Source organism: Vespa crabro, chromosome 15 (genome assembly GCF_910589235.1).
Source record: "Vespa crabro chromosome 15, iyVesCrab1.2, whole genome shotgun sequence".
Classification (NCBI taxonomy): domain Eukaryota; kingdom Metazoa; phylum Arthropoda; class Insecta; order Hymenoptera; family Vespidae; genus Vespa; species Vespa crabro.
The window spans coordinates 329,084-345,621 of record NC_060969.1 but is presented as its reverse complement, the minus strand read 5'-3'; the positions used below and the strand labels follow the sequence as shown (position 1 = coordinate 345,621).

Below are 16,538 nucleotides of genomic sequence, written 5' to 3'. Positions count from 1 at the left end.
TCGTTGAAAAGATGTAAAAATTCTCTTTACACGATCGAGAGGTTTTGTAATCTATGCTACGTCAAGAACGATGATCAAACATTGGTCGACACCAAGTATCAATCTGTTATCGTAAATCCTTTCGGTAAATATTGGAAACGTGTATTCACCTACGTTTCGCCATTCCTTTCTCTTCTTTCTTTTTTTTTCTTTCTGTTCCTTTTTTCTTTCTTTCTTTTTTTTTTTTTTTTTTTTTTTACTTTTTTTATCCTTCCCGAATTTATTCGAATTGAAATCGTACGAAAACGATGCACTAATTAATTTATCGACAAATATATTTTTCCCATGTATTTTCAAATAAAATTATTTACTTCTGCTTACCATTGTCTGCAATAGTTCGTTAAAATTAATTCGATTATCTTCGATTTAAATGTTCAAAAGTAATTAACTTTTACCTTCTCTCAAACTTTTCTGTTATTAATGGAAAATTTTTTTATATCGCAAAATATAAAAAAAATTTCTCTCTCTCTTTTTCTGTCTTTCTCTCCATTTATCACTCCCTCTCTCTCTCTCTCTCTCTCTCTCTCTCTCTCTCTTTCTCTCTATTTATATCTCTCTCTTTCTCTTTCTTTCTCTCTTTCTCTCTATCTCTTTTTCGTTGAGAGATCATTCCCACATAGTAGAAATACGTGCGAAATGAGTAAAGCATTACGGTTTGGTGATTTTGTACAGTCGAAACATCGAACAGTCTTTATATCAACCGAATGTTTTTCTTTTCACGTTACAACCTCCATTGTATAGAATTATTTGGCGTGAAAATGACAGCAGTATTATCCATCTGTCCGTGTACCGTTAGGCCAAAAGAAAGAGAGAGAAAGAGAGAGAGAAGAGAGTAGTTAGCATGGTTGCTCGAACGGAATCGAACGGAAGTACAAAGCGAATCGTATCTTTGAGCCTTCGTTTTGTTTCGACCGAACTGCATCGAAGATGCCGCGTCGAGTTCTCCTACGTCGTTTCCTGCTGCTTTTCGTGTTGTTTCATCGTCTCATTGATGAGATTTCTCAGTGTCTTTCGAACGACACGTGTACGAGAGGTAAAAGGGCAAAGGATGATGAGAACGCGAGGTATCTGATATTTCCACAGGGAAGTAACGTTCAGGTGAGATGCCAACCAGATTGAATTTATTGCCTCGAACGTGGCTCGTTGTTTCGCCGATAACTCGTAACGTTACAAACTAAAAAATCGACCGAGATTTATACCTGATATTATCATTTTTTCTTTTTCGTTTCTTTTTTTCTTTTTTTTTCTTTTTTTTTCCTTCTTTTTTTGGTTGACGGCAAAAGACTCGAAAATACGTATGTGTTGTGTTTGGATTGGAGTAAAAGGGAATAGGATAAAAAAAAAGATTCGAACTCGTCCATCGACGAGTTAATCGACAACAAAAAAAAGAAGAAAAAAAAAAGAAAAAAGAAAAGGAGAAAAAAGAGAAAGTGAAAATAAAAGATAAAAACACACAGATGATTCACATGAAAAAGGATTCGAGCGTATTTTATCGAATTCTCCGTGTTAACGACTTAAAAAAAAAAGTATAATACCGCTTGTTCGTTAAAGGAAAGTAGTACGAAGCACAGGGATGATAGGAAACTTTTTCACAAGTTCACCTATCACAGGGAACTTTAATAATAGGACATTTTCGAAAGTCGCTTTTGATTAACTAATTTTGCCGTGGCGAATACGGATAACTAATCGTTACGATGGACGAAGTTAAGCATGGATGGTTATTAAACGATAAAAATTAACAACTTTTTGCTTATTATCGTTCTTTTACGTCATTGTCGACACTAGTCGATCTTACATACTATATCTCACGGTTTATGATAGAAAAGGAAAATTTACGAAAAACTACTTTTAATCTTCCTTCATCACTAACATTTTTATTTTATAAACTATATGTAATCCTCGCGCTTCAATATCGGTTTATATCGAAAAATAAAAATAAAAATCTTGGATATTTAATATTTATACATCTTAATTTTTTAATATCAATTATCAAAATCCGTTACAGTTGATCCAAGTACTTAGTTTAATTATCGCTGTATATTATTATTCCGTATGTTTTATATAAAAACTAATTGTTTCCTTTAAAAAATAATTGCTCGTTAAACGCGAACAAAACTTTCTAACAGATCTAACATTTCTTACTCGATCATTACCTTCTTATATATTTACATAGGTTTAACAGGTTATTCCTAAAATCAATGATCGTATTCGTAAACGTCTAAAGTTGCATCGATGTAAGTATAGACTTTTTGACTTTGAAATCATAGTGATCAACCAGTTGGATCGGTAAAACGATGATAAAATGGGAGTCATTACATGCCGGTCGAATTTCGAAAGAAGACGTATGCTTACATAAAGAATAAATCGCTCTCATTCGTGGAATCGATTCAAAAAGAGAGAAAAGAGAAAGAGAGAGAGAGAGGGAGAACCAGAGACACGTAGATAGATAAATAGATAGAAAGAAAGAGAAAGAGAGAGAGAGAGAGAGAGAGAAAGAGAGAAAGAGAAAAAGAACCATCGAATGGAGAAAAGACTTTCCCCTCGGAGCTATCTCGTTTCAATATTTCAAGCGATTCGATGATCGAGTAAACTTCGCGCGTAAGACAAGCAATCGATTCGAACGTCGGTAAATAACTTCGTGACTCGGGCTACAATATAGGTAAGATTGTTTTTTGAAAACAATGCAATCGGAATGGATATCTCTCTCTTTCTCTCTCTCTCTCTTTCTCTCTCTCTCTCTCTCTTTCTCCCTCTCCCTTTCCCTCTCTCTCTCTCTCTCTCCCTTTCTTTCTATCTTTGAAAAAATGGAAAACATTTCTTATGGAAATAAAAACTGTCTTAACAAAGAAAAACAACAGATAGAAATCTAATTTCGTTAGATATTTACATAGAAAAACTTTCTTTGTAATAACTCCATTTGACTAATCGATTTAGTATAACATTCTCTTTTCTTTTCTCTTTTTGGTATTTCATATCCACATACATATATACAGTTGGTATACTGCATGACCATCAGCACGTACTCGAAGCCTCAAGGAATGTTTACCGTTGGTGTTACGGCCGGACTGGCATGGGAGCTTCCTCATAGAAATACCGTATTGTACAGGAAGCCAGCCGAGGTTTATCATCGTCGAAGCAGAAGGGAGTTGTACCGCAAAGTGGAACTAATGCTGAAAACGTGAGTGACATGCACAGAGCGAGGGAAAGAGGAAAGGCGACAAAGAGAGGAAGAGAGAGAGTGACAGAGAGAGAGAGAGAGAGAGAAAGAGAGAGAGAGAGAGAGAGAGAGAGAGAGAAAGAGAGTGAGAAAAGAAGAGAAAGAGGGGGTGGGTGATGCGCGTGTCTATTCGATACCTGCGTGTCATTGGCACTGTCCACATTATTGGACAATTTATTGGAAGCTATATATTTCTCTCTCTCTCTCTCTCTCTTTTTAATTATATCGTTTTTTTTCTTTCTTTTTAAGTATCTTATCATCGCGGGAAGCAAATTACATCTATCGAATATTGAACTCCGTTTAAAATCAATATTACGATTATTATGAATTCTGACAATTGTCAATGATAATGCACGTTAAAGGTTGGTTAACTCGATTTTATAAAAAGTTACTCGACATATTTTTTCTGGTATTACCTATTCTCTGATTATTCAAGAGAGAGAGAGAGAGAGAGAGAGAGAGAGAGAGAGAGAGAGAGAGAGAGAGAGAGTGAGAGAAAGAGAGAAAGATCATATATAATTATTTTTATTCGTACTTCGAGAAGTTCTGTCATAATGCCCCGACGCTTTCCTCTTATTTGCATTGCATGTTCTATATAGATATGTACTAATACGTATATATGTTTGTATGTATGTGTGCAATTTAACGAAAAAAACCACGATAAAAAGTGGCTTGCCTTTCCGTAATATGCCTAGCATACGAGTGCTCGTATGCATGGAAAATAACGACAAGGTAACTGTAATTACCGCGTAATACATATTACGAGGTGCAAACGTTTCACGGAATTACATTTGTAAATCCGTTGGATTAGACGGCACCTAGGATGGGTGGAACTTCGCGAATTAAACGAAAAATGAATGTGAAGTTTCTTTTTACGAAAAATCGATCAATTGTTTTTACAAATAATTTAAAAATGCAAAACAAAGCGAAAAATAAGATAAAAATAGCGAGTCGTTAAGTAAATATTTTTCTTTTTGTTGCTTTTTTTTTTTTTTTTTTTATAAAAATTGTTCTTTCTTATCGTTATCGTACAATCGATTTTATTTAATTAAGCTAGGGTTTCCTTGTATTGAAACAATTATCGGTCTCTTTCCTTTTTAATCTCTCTCTCTCTCTCTCTCTCTCTCTCTCTGTCTCTCTCTCTCTCTCTCTCTCTCTCTGTCTGTCTGTCTTATTTTTCGATAAATTCGGCAAAAAGCAGAGAAAGCAATGAGCGACAAAAAGAAAATAATCTCCATGATATCGATGCTAAAGGCATCCGAGTATCCGAAGCCTTTTAATGAGAGATTCAGCGACGAAGTTGGAATCTTAAGATGGTCGTTTAAAAAAGAAAAATAATAAAAGGAAAAACGAAAAAAATACGAAAAAAAAAAAACCAACACAAGTCGCTTCGCTCATTTCAAAGAGGCCGTACGATAACGAGTGTCGAACGCGTGAATCTCTTTCCTTTCCTTCATCCTTTACACTCGCTTTCAGTGTAATATAAGTCGTGAAAAGAAAAGAAGAAAAAAAAAAAAGAAAAGAGAAAACAGAGAAAAGGAAAAAGAACAACGACGACACAACAAGGCAACGACATACGCTACGATCACATTAATTTTTTCTCTCCTGGGGAGACACGAAAAAAGCAATTTTTTTTTCCGTACGTGAGATGTTTTTTGTCCTTTTTCTTCTTTCTTTTTATCTTTTTTTTTTCATCTTTCGTCAGTTCAATGCATCACGATTCCGACGCCACGAATCTTCGAAAGGTTTCGTTTTCTCCTTCTTCTTCTTCTTCTTCTTCCTTTTCCTTTTTCTCTTCTTCATCTTCGTCGTAGGATAACGAGCGTCGAACGCGTGAATCACTTTTCTTTCCTATTCTTACTATTCGAGTAATATAAGTAGTAAAGAGAATAAAAACAACAAGATGACGACCGTACAACGACCTTACTCATTTTTTTTCCTCTCCTGATGACATAAAAAAAAGAACCATGTTTGGTATACGTGATACTTAGTCTTTTTTCTTTCCTTTTTTTACTTTACTTTTTTCGTCAGCTCAACGTTACCATTTGCCAAGCTTCGAAAAGTGTCTTCTTCCTCTTCTTCTTCCTCTTCTTCTTATTCCTCCACAATTTCTTTTTCTTCTTCTTTTGCTTAGCTTTCATGACGAGAAGAAAATGACAAGAGGTGAGTCGAAAAGCAAAAGGTCGACTGCTCGAAGCCATTGTACCCTTCCATCTTGAACAACGATACTTCGGTAAGAGTGAACTATCAGGTACCTGCTTGCATGGATAAAGAGAAAAAGAGAGAAAGAGTGAGAGAGAAAGGGGGGGATAGAAAGCTCATGAGAGCGATTTTGGCGCACTTGACGAAAATTTTAGCTTTCTTTCTCTTTTTTTAGCTTTCTCTTTTCTATATATACATATATATATATATAGAGAGAGAGAGAGATATGTGGAACGAATTCTCGAAGGTATAGAAAAAGAAGAGTAAAGGTCCAAAAAGGTTATAGATGAGAAGGGAGAGCAGTAAGATGGGAAGAAAAGAACCCTCGACAATAGTCAGGAGAAGGCATTATTCGAATGCTCGTACCGATCAATTAATGCGCTCGAGTGCCCTTTATAAAGAAGCATTTGCTAAAGCTAAGAATTGGTACGTGTATGGGATTAAGAGGTCGCAAAAGGATCGTTCATTCCTCTCTTTCTCTCTCTTTTTCTCTCTATCTCTTTCTTCCCCTCTCTTACTTTCTCTTTACTTTCTCTTTAGACCATGTATCCTCTTTCATGTCATGAAACAAATCATCTTTCTTTTGAAAGAAAAAATAAAATAATACAATATTGTAAAGAGAGATAAAGAACAAAGAGAGATAGGTAAATAAATATTTACATAAGTCATCATTATACAGGGAATTCGTTTATATTATTTATTAAAGAAAAATTTGTGAATATGAATTATTATCATTTTTTTTTTTTTTTTATTAAAGAACACTCGATTTTATCTTTTTCTCATTTTTTTTTTTTCAAGAATATTGTTTCACGAGAAAATCATGGATATAGTAAAATCTACATCCTTGATTATTTTCATTCATCTATACAGTACATATCTTTTGTGTTAAATCTTATTTTCTGATGATTCAACTATTATTTAAAGAAATCGATTTGACAACTACTTTGGATATTATTTATTAAGACAAGCTTTACTTTCAGTTTTATAATAATATTGTATATATCGAGATAGATGATATAATATTATATTGTTATATGTTACGATACTAACAGCCGGCTATTGCTTTGGGGATCGTTGGAATTCTGAGTTGTTTGAATAGCACGTTGCAAGGCCCTTTAGAAGGCTAAGGGAATATTCTGTAGCAGTGACACTACTATGAGAGAGAGAGAGAGAGAGAGAGAGAGAGAGAGAGAGAGAGAGAGAGGAAGAGAGAGAGTCCTGATATCAACGTTCTAGCCGGCATTATCGCCAAGTTAATGAATAGACCGTAGACTCTTGGCGAAACTGACGGCCGATAACGAGGATGATAGTTACAAACGACACCGTCGTATCCTCTTTCTCTCTCTCTCTCTCTCTCTCTCTCTCTCTCTTTCTCTCTGTGTCTGCCTCTGTCTCTTTCTTTCATACACAGACTCACTCTATGTGTGTACGTGCACTATTTAACGTGTATCGCAAGTCACGTCGTGTGACTTCTCTCCTTTCCTTCCTTCCTTCCTTCCTTCCTTCCTTCCTTCCTTCCTTCCTTCCTTCCTTTCAGGGTTAACGAGAAGCGAGTTCCCCTCGTCCTTAATATCTTCGGGAATATAAGCAATCTTATTTGATTTTCTTCTTTTCTCTTACGTCAGACGAAGACAACGAAGTTTATCGAAAAATTTGTTTGTATTAAAATCTGAATATTATGAGGATAAATAGTAAATTTCGTGGTACCCATTTTTGTTAATAGGCGCATGAAATAACTTTATTTATACATGTGTAGATAATATTTTCACGAATAATATTTATTTGTTTGGCTTTAGTCAGGGTAAAGATGGCAAGGCTTGCGTTCTCAAAGCTATTTGCAAGGCTTCTAAAAGGGATAGAGAGATGATTGGCAAAGGTACCTTCCTTGAAGAAATCCTACATACAATTTTCACGTAAGTATTCGCGATTAAACGAATGAAAATAATTTTATCACGATCTATAAAATCTGTAAAAATCATTGATCTATAAAATCTCGAGTGTCGATCTGTAAAATCGTTAATAACGTTTTATAAATACCTGGTCGACGTCAAAATGATAAAAATTATCGTAGTTTGTTATTTTTCTTTTTTTTTTTACAATTTGCAGGTAATACTATATAAACGTAAAAAATTGTATTTATCTTAATGTGTGTACTTTACTTATGTATATTAAGATTTTAGTTAAAGTCAATGTAACGCATTAAAACGTACCAATCGAAACTTTTAAAAACGTTTTATCTAATAAATTGGAAGCAAGATCCTTACAAATAAAAAAAAATAAAAAAAATAAAAAATTCATACATTTTATTAAAAATATGCGAGCAACGTGACACTTATGTATATATGCGCATACATTCATTTAAATATCTATCCTATACATATATTTCAAGAATATAAATTACAAATTATCTTTTCTGAAAGATTTCAAAGGACGCGTATAGTGATGAATAGGATATAGATAAACGTTAACCACAGCAAAAAGGCTATTAGGAAGCTCGAGGGCATAGAAAATTTGAGAAAATCTTCGACTTAAAAGAAAAAGGGTTAAAAAGTCAAAGGAGAGGTTATCTTCACTATTTTATTTTAACAAAATGTTAATATTATTCATAAGATCGAGAAGATGACGTAGCACTTTTAACGTTCCTATCACTTTTCTCGTTTCTTTCTTCTTTGACAAGCACCAACTGAAAAGTTTTCGTCTTCGAAACGTTGTTCGAAACATTTTCACTAGGGCCAAAGAATTTCCCTTGGTAACTTTTGACGTTGCTTTGAAAGCCAACTTCTTCGATGCTGATCTTTAAAGAAAGAGAGAAAGAAAGAAAGAAAGAGAAATTAAATTCTACGAGGAAGTATCGATAAATGTTAGAAGCAGGAAGTTGTGTGTAGAAGTTGATCTCTGAAAAGTTTACAAGGACACAAAATCCGATCGTTCGAATACAATTCTGGTCCATTCGATGTTACGTTTAAGAATAAACAGTCGTTCTATCAAATTTTGTTCGAGTAACTTCACAAGTGACCGTTTTTATATCCAACAGAATTTACTTTGCTCTTATATTTGAAATTCTACTGATTTGTTTTTTATTTTACTAAAAAACTATATTGGAATAGGCTTAACGCTTTCAAATACATAGATAGTTATTCTTGTCTATTGGAAGAGATTCCAGAATCGATTAACGAGAGATTGCTCGACTCGTTTTCAATAGAAACCCCTTATCGAAGTTTGTAGTATAATTCCCGTACCAAAGTAATTCGTTCCTTTAAACGATGAATCTCAAGTGTTAAACACGTTGAACCAATTTCGATCCTGACAAGCACCAATGTGCTTCCTTTTACAAAGTAGACAAGAATCTTGGCTTGTATTTACGTTGCCTTTACGTTCTACTTCGTTCTGGATTTCCCAGAAGAAAACGTTCCTACGTAGTCATTTTACGTAGTCAATTTATTTTTCGTCTGTCGAGCTTCATATATATATTCATGACAAGTATTACAGAAATATTTTGTTAATACAATAATTTATTATTTCTCGTAATTCTTTTTTTCTTCTTTTTTTTATTTTTGTTAAATTTATTCTCATTATTTTCTTTAGTATCTTTCAAATTTTTGCAGTAATATAATAATAAGAGAGAGAAAGAAAGAGAGAGAGAGAGAGAGAGAAATAAACATAATGAATTATCATTTTTTTTAATTAAAAAAAAATATTATTTTTGAATATATAAACGATAATAAAATAATATCTGTTTAATTTTCATGAGTTTGTTCAGTAATATACGTTTAGCATCATTCAATAAAAAATATGTATGTGTATATAAATAAGTAACGTAAAAGATATATATTATGTATGTATGAAAAATATGTAAATAAGTACTGTATTCATATACAAAGAAAATATGATCTCAAGGGAGTTAATATAATTTAAATATTGATTATAAATTATAATACATATCATGCATTTGTATAACAGAATACATCTTCGTTATATCTTCTTGAGCAAGCAACATACCGATCGATATCTTTGAATTCTTGCGAGTTAGGCGAGCAAACGATCCTTCTATTAACCCTAAACTCGAACTTTTCGTGATCTATTATAGTTCATAGGACAATGTTGAAGTTTAGAACGGCTAAGATTAGCATCGTCCAATGGGATAGGTCATTAACAAGAAAAGCATATCGAACGGTAGATAAGAAAATCAATGGCTAGTCAAGTAACTAGCTAATCATTAAGCGTTTGGTTCTAACGATTTGAAATTTCTATTTTAATTATATAATATAATTCAATTCAGAATTGCAGTAAGTAATTGCACGATCTTATTCATTAAATAATTTCATTAATTAATTGTAACGTTTATAACGTTTATTAAGACATTTAACAATGTTTATACGATGAAAAATGATAAATTATTTAAATTATAGATTACCCGATGGTTTCTACGAGCTTGATCCAATGACAGAATACGAGGAAGCCCATTGGAAGAAAGAAAATTGCAACGAATATATAGCAAAATGTCCAGACGTTTTTTGAAACAACACGGATGAATCTTCTTCCTTAATTTACTCATACATCGATAAATTTTTCTTCCGGAAAATCGCCTTTATGAGTACTCAGGCATCAACTATGTTAGACTTCCTCTAGAGAAGCTCGGAAACCGCTTTAGTTAATGCTGCATTTCTGTGGCCAAGTACATACCACATCTTCCATCCTATCATACTTCATCAAAACTTGGCAGCTCATTAACGAAATTAACGTAATAAATCTAGATCAATTAAATTATTCGTCGTTATATTAATCAATTTAACTTAACAAATATTTATATACCATTTAATACGATATTTAATAGGTTGTCAAAAGATCAAAGAAGAATAGTAACATTTTATTTATTCATTCTTATGTTTCTTTTTACTTTTATAATACGGGTATATAGTATTAGGGATAGTAGACACATAGAACTAGTACATCCACTTCTACGTCCTCGTTGAACTATATAATAAACATTCATGCTGTCAGAGTTTAATGCACTTTTTATTGCATATCGTCTGAGTGCTCTAGTATCTTCACGTTATGTATCCCAACACTACATATGCTCTATATATGATATTTCGTATGATATTTTACCGATACATTTATCGTAAATTCACATGATAATGTCGTTCTTAAAAAAATGGCTTGATAGTATGACGTAAAAATTTTACTAATTAATGTCTAAATAAGTAGCTAATATACATTATATATATATATATATATATATATATATATATATATATATGTATGTATCTGTATATGTACAAACTATATAAATGACTTCGTGTAATAATGCATGTTATTCTTTTTCAATGATCGATTTTCATAATTTCGATTAAATTAAACGCAATACAATTATTGTTATTAAACTTCAAGATAATGACTCGATTTATTTCAAGTAAATAAACATAGACATTAAGCAAAAAATAAAATTTTCAATTGCAATGTTCTAAATGGATGATAAATAAATAATATGATGTTTTGGAATATTATAAAGCAATTAAATGTAAATAATGTCTTCTCTATATGTTGTTTTACTGCACATTTTGCATTTTTACAAGCTTAGTAATTATGATACATTTATCAAGATCTTTAAACGAAGAAATAAAAAGGATCTGAAGAAATGTAAATACAAAGACGGAAAGGATACGTCCTTGAACCTATTTAAGTTGCAATTTTACATAGCAATGATTAGGATAATGATATTAACGATGGTAATAATAATAATAACGATGATCATGATGACAATGATGAAACCTATACTACTATTAATACAGATTATGACGATAGTGTTGAATTCTACGAATTAGTATCGATACGATTAGTCCGATAATATGAAAATACGCTTGAATAAGTATTGTTTATTTTAAAGTAAAAAGATAATACCCATAGAAATAGTTTTTAAACTATTATATAAAAATTGTTATATTATATAAAAGACGAATTAAGAGAACAGGGCGATTTGCGTTAATGATGCGCAGTAGAAACCCTTTCTCTCTCTCCTTCTCTCTCCTACAGTTGATGGCCTCTACCTAGATGAATAGTATTACAGCAACATATTTACGTCGATGTATCGTATGCTCCTGGTTACACGCCATGCGTACGTAAATGCATGTATCTATACGCGAGTATGAATGTGTGGAGAAGTGCATCCAGTGAAAATACACATGCATGATGACAAACCCCGGAAGACCATACATGAAGGGAGAAGATATAGGATATATTATTCCGCTAGTATGAACTATTATTGTAATACTATTCCGTTGAAATAACGTACGATGTTTCCTCGATATAAATTTTCCTTACGTATGGGAAATATCTACTAGATAAACAAGTAAAGTTCATTCTCGTTGTTAACAATATTAAACGAACAGCAGTTAGATAATTTTCTTTTTTTTTTCCTTTAAATCCTTCGCAATTCTTTTATTTTTTGAATTAATTTCATTAAGTATATATGTAATCATTTTTTTTTTCATTTGACACATGATGATTTCTTGGTAAAACCGGATTTCTTAGTGAACGTTGAATAAATTGTTCGTTCTTTTGGCAGCATTCAAGAGAATAGATTCTGGCAGGCTTGTCACGTCTACTCGACGAAAAAAAAAAGAAAAAATGAGGAGGAGGAGAAAAAAGTAGAATAAGAAAAGAGAAAAAAGAAAGAGAGTAGTCCAGGATAAAATTACCTTTCGGAAGAGAAGCCACGTAAATGGTTAGAGTGCATCCAAAGCAGGACTTTTTAAGATTGGATAACGTGAAGTAGGTTTTGATCTTTGAATATATTTTTAGAGATTTGAAAGATTTAAATGCTATCTGTTGATGTAAATACGAATATGTCTATACATGAGAGAAGATGGCGAAGTCAAAGCTTTCTCGTTGAGATTTCCCAAGATTATACGAAGAAAAGAAAAAGAATAGAATGATTTTTACGTGTATTTTTCTGATGATACGTGTTGCGAACTGACAGATTGATTTTCGAAAGTAATAAGTTCTTTTTAAAAAGTTTCATGTAAAATTAAATGTGACTCGTTGTATTTCTTTGTATATTCTTGTTTATTATATTTTTTGAATTCTAAACTCTATAGTTGATATATATATCTATTTATAGCGTTTCTTGTTAAAGCAAGAATAAAAAAAGTTAAAAGAAAAGGAAATTTGAACAAATTTGAAATGGTGGGAGCGCATATGCGGGGATAGGATGAAAGGAAGAAAGCTACAAGATATAATAAAACGTAACATATATCTAATATATATTCAATATAATAATTATATTATTATATTATTAATTATATTATTAATTATATTCAATATATATATTCAATATAATAATTAATATTCTAAGAAAACAATTAAATGAAGTTAAATGAATGCTTGAAAATTCGATTAATTTGCTTGACGAAATAAAAAGAAACTCTTACGTACTCATCCGCATAATTACGTATACAATAAAACGATGCTAAAACTAATTAGAATTGATTGCAATTAAAACAAGCACAATTACTTTCTTCTTGGAAAGGCTTTTTATGAGTAAAAAAGACGGTCGTGAAGTAAAATCGCTGGGCTTGACTTCAACGTTGCCCTGTAATTTTCTGTGTATCGTTTAGCGATAATTCGAAACTCAAAGTAGACTGTTTTGCGAGCTCCCACGCGTGTGTCTGGTATAAATGTTGCGAAGAAGAGGAAGCCGAACATCCGTTTACCTTATTACAAGTAAGACTATATTCGTGCCTATGAACTTAACGATTTACTTTTACAACGAGGTCGATCTAATGGCTTTTTATTTTAATAATTATTCATTTTACAACATAATCTTTTATCATAATAAAATATTTTAATAAAATCTTTCCTGAATGAAATATGTAAAACGTATCATTATAATGATGTACGAAGATCATCGAGATAGTCGTTGAGTTTCGATTGAAGAAAAAGAAAAAAAAATGAAACAATGGAACCGAAAGGCAAAGAAAAGAAAGAAATAACGAACAATCATGGTATGTTTGAAAAGTCGGGGACACATCGTAGTTTATTTTTTCTTATTTTTCAAGTCTTTCTCGCCTTGGGCAAGTCGAAGAAGAGTCAAGAATGTAACCGAAGTGATCGTTCCAGCAGTTCGGAACGATAACTCGTACATCAAACACACGTGGCACGTCTCCATGTGAGGCAAAAGACGACGCGAGTAAAGCACCGTTTCGACTTCTTCGAGTCTTTGAACCTTACATGGTGACTGGTTCGTGGCGTTAACCATAAAGGATGTTGTTTTAGACACATTGAAAAAAAAAAATAAAAACAGTTTTTCATTTTGTCTCGTACGAGAATATATTGGAAAAAGAAATAGAGAAAATAAATAAATTTGTCAAATAAGAAAATGGTCTGCTCAAAATAAAGTAATAAAAAGAAGATTTTGTGGTGAAAAACGAAAAAGAAAAAAAAAAGAAAGGAAAGAAGAAATCGTTCAACCAAGAAATGAGGGCACCATGGCTCGTTTTGATACTGATGGAATTACCGGACGTTGTCCTTGGGGTATCTCTGTGTCATCGTAATGACACTGACTTTGGTGTCAGGGGTCACAGTTCAGGAGAGATCTTTGTTAGAAGAAGACGATCTCTTGTCTTTCCAAAGGGCAGCGCTTTCGTGGTGAGTTCCTACGAGATTTATCGGTTCAAAGTGGAAAACATTAAAGCTGAGCCAATGTGTAGATCTTAATTAGATAGATTGAGAGGTTAAAGAGTTCGCATGGTAGAGTGAAACATTTGGCTTTTCTTAAACGAATTTACTCGAGTATTTTTCTTTTTCTTTTTTTGTTTTTTTCATTCACAGACGACCTTGGCTATGTTGAAAGCTATTATGGTTAAAGAACCACCAAATTGGAACATGATATATGAATTCGATGTGATATGGCCAATACCAAGTCAAGAAAATTTTCGAAAGAATTTATACAGAAAGCCATGGATTATAAAGCGACGTCACAGACGAGAGATTTACAGTAATTTCGAAATGGCATTAAACAGGTACGTACGTGAAAGACCTTTGTAACTTATTATTTTCATTTACTGCGACTTTAATTTAATCTCCTCGGAACGTTTGAAACTCATAAAAAATCAACGATGAAAGCGTTCGCATATGAAAAGAGGAATAACTCTTTTCAGTCAAAATCTCCCTGGCCGTCAATGCGTTCTTAGAGCTATTTGTGAGACTGCCTCGATTCTGAATCAACCAGGCTTGTCGTTGGTGGAAAAAGCGTTGAAAGTAATCCTTAGGTACGCTTTTTAAATGGCTTCGTTTCCTTTATTTTCGGTTCTTTTTAATGAAAATCTCGTTACAGCAATTCCGAAGACGTAGAAGAAAATGATTGTTACGATATAGCTTATCGAAAAGATACGGATTGTCACATCGAGTATCCTTGCCCGTTTTCTTTTATAGAATTACTTTTATACAGCTTGTACTCTTGAAATTGGATATAAAAATGAAAATGCTTTTCTCGATTATACGTAATTTATTTTTTATTCTCGAAACGATTTATCTTTAAATCTGAGAAATATTACGAATTAAATAGCATTTCTGGTTGAAGCATTAAAAACAAAAATCTTCCAAGATGCTTCGCTACGGCGAAAGATACTTACTTATGAGTAAGTACTTGCGGTGTATCTCTTGCTGTCATGACATTTTGTGTTTCGTGAATTCTACTTAGAAAAACCGAATGATCTAAAACCTGAAAAACGGTGAACTTGCAACCGTTATCTTCTTATATGTCATTTTGGAGTGCAGATGTACGGATATAATTATCAAGAGGATGACGAAAGTTTAACGCTATCACTAATACAATTTTTTCTTAAGATAATATTTAAAACATTGACAGTTAATATTTACCAATCATTGTAAAGAATAATAATATAAATATTACATTCGTTAAAACGTTACGTATTTGTAATATATTGTTAAGAAGTGATAATTGTATATAAATTATTTATTGTATTAAAAAAAAAGAAAATAAATAAATAAATTTTTTACATATTAAAGAATATTTTAATTAATTAAAAGATTTCGAAAGATTCGCAGATTTTCTGAATTTTTTTTTTTTCATCGTCTTTCCAATCTGCATTTAATTATTACAGATTATACATATGTATATGTATACTTTAACTATATGCCATTGACTTATCGTTTATTCCTCATCTCTCTCTCTCCTTCTCTCTCTCTCTCTCTCTCTTTCTCTGTCTGTCTGTCTGATTTTCTGCCTCTTTTTCTCTCTCGTTCTCGGCTTTAGCTTGGAAACTTTGAAAAGCGTCAACGTGACAACCGATATTACTTTGCGCGAGAGCCCGAAGCAAAAGAAAGTTTATCGATGAAGAGGTTGCCTCACTGCTTTTGGAGTCGGTAGAATGCAAAAGGCGATTGTTACGGACGATCGAGCCGTTCCGAAGCTTATAATCGCGGTCCAAAGTCCGGGCCATTGTTCTTTTTTATATTCTTCCAGTCTTCTTAGATACTTTCAACATAGTAAAGAGTTTTCAGATTCATTGTCTTTTTTTTCAGTATTTATCTATCCACGTTCATCATCCGAAAATTTTATTCTAAGACATTTACAATTACATTTGAATTATGACAAATACGTTTTAAGAAATTAACCAATGAGATATGGTTGTTCGATACACGTTCTCTTTCCATGATACGTAATGTAGAATTGATTTATTTTAATCGACAATCGATGCTTACGATCCATAAACGTAATAACAAAAAATCAATAATTTTATGAAAATGATATGGATGAACAATTCTAATAGATAATTCTAAATAATCGTTCGATAATTTCGCTTATTGTTAAATCCTTTTATTATTTTGAAATCGAAATGATTAAGTATGTATCAAGCTAATGTTTTTCTTTTTACTTTTTTTTCTTTTTATATACTATTTCTCAATTTGCTACGTTTAAATGTGAATAGTTATCGTTTTGAATCTGCATTATTAATTTAACCCTATTAAATATTCCTATTAAATATTATATTAAATATTATTCTTAGGATTAAATAATATTCCTATTAAATCCTTAGAGTATTTTTATCGAAAAATA

The 16,538-nt window shown here is 32.2% G+C and overlaps 2 protein-coding genes across 2 annotated transcripts; both read left to right on the top strand.

Moving 5' to 3' along the window:
- The first annotated feature begins 966 nt into the window (after window positions 1–966).
- Window positions 967–9,976, top strand: LOC124429562. Its single transcript, XM_046974992.1, has 4 exons — window positions 967–1,137; window positions 3,033–3,217; window positions 7,255–7,371; window positions 9,868–9,976. Exons 1-4 carry the CDS (start codon window positions 967–969, stop codon window positions 9,974–9,976), a joined length of 582 nt encoding a protein of 193 aa, XP_046830948.1.
- A 3,957-nt stretch (window positions 9,977–13,933) lies between these two features.
- LOC124429506 lies at window positions 13,934–14,919 on the top strand. Its single transcript, XM_046974862.1, has 4 exons — window positions 13,934–14,104; window positions 14,288–14,478; window positions 14,617–14,727; window positions 14,793–14,919. The coding sequence occupies exons 1-4, from the start codon at window positions 13,934–13,936 to the stop codon at window positions 14,917–14,919; spliced, it is 600 nt and encodes a 199-aa protein (XP_046830818.1).
- Window positions 14,920–16,538: the final 1,619 nt, after the last annotated feature.

Bases quoted from the DNA above. Each gene is read 5' to 3' on its own strand.
- LOC124429562 (XM_046974992.1), top strand. From the start codon at position 967: ATGCCGCGTCGAGTTCTCCTACGTCGTTTCCTGCTGCTTTTCGTGTTG. The intron at 1,138-3,032 runs GTGAGATGCCAA...ACATATATACAG, and splicing joins CACAGGGAAGTAACGTTCAG to TTGGTATACTGCATGACCAT. The intron at 3,218-7,254 runs GTGAGTGACATG...GTTTGGCTTTAG, and splicing joins GTGGAACTAATGCTGAAAAC to TCAGGGTAAAGATGGCAAGG.
- LOC124429506 (XM_046974862.1), top strand. From the start codon at position 13,934: ATGAGGGCACCATGGCTCGTTTTGATACTGATGGAATTACCGGACGTT. The intron at 14,105-14,287 runs GTGAGTTCCTAC...TTTCATTCACAG, and splicing joins CAAAGGGCAGCGCTTTCGTG to ACGACCTTGGCTATGTTGAA. The intron at 14,728-14,792 runs GTACGCTTTTTA...ATCTCGTTACAG, and splicing joins GCGTTGAAAGTAATCCTTAG to CAATTCCGAAGACGTAGAAG.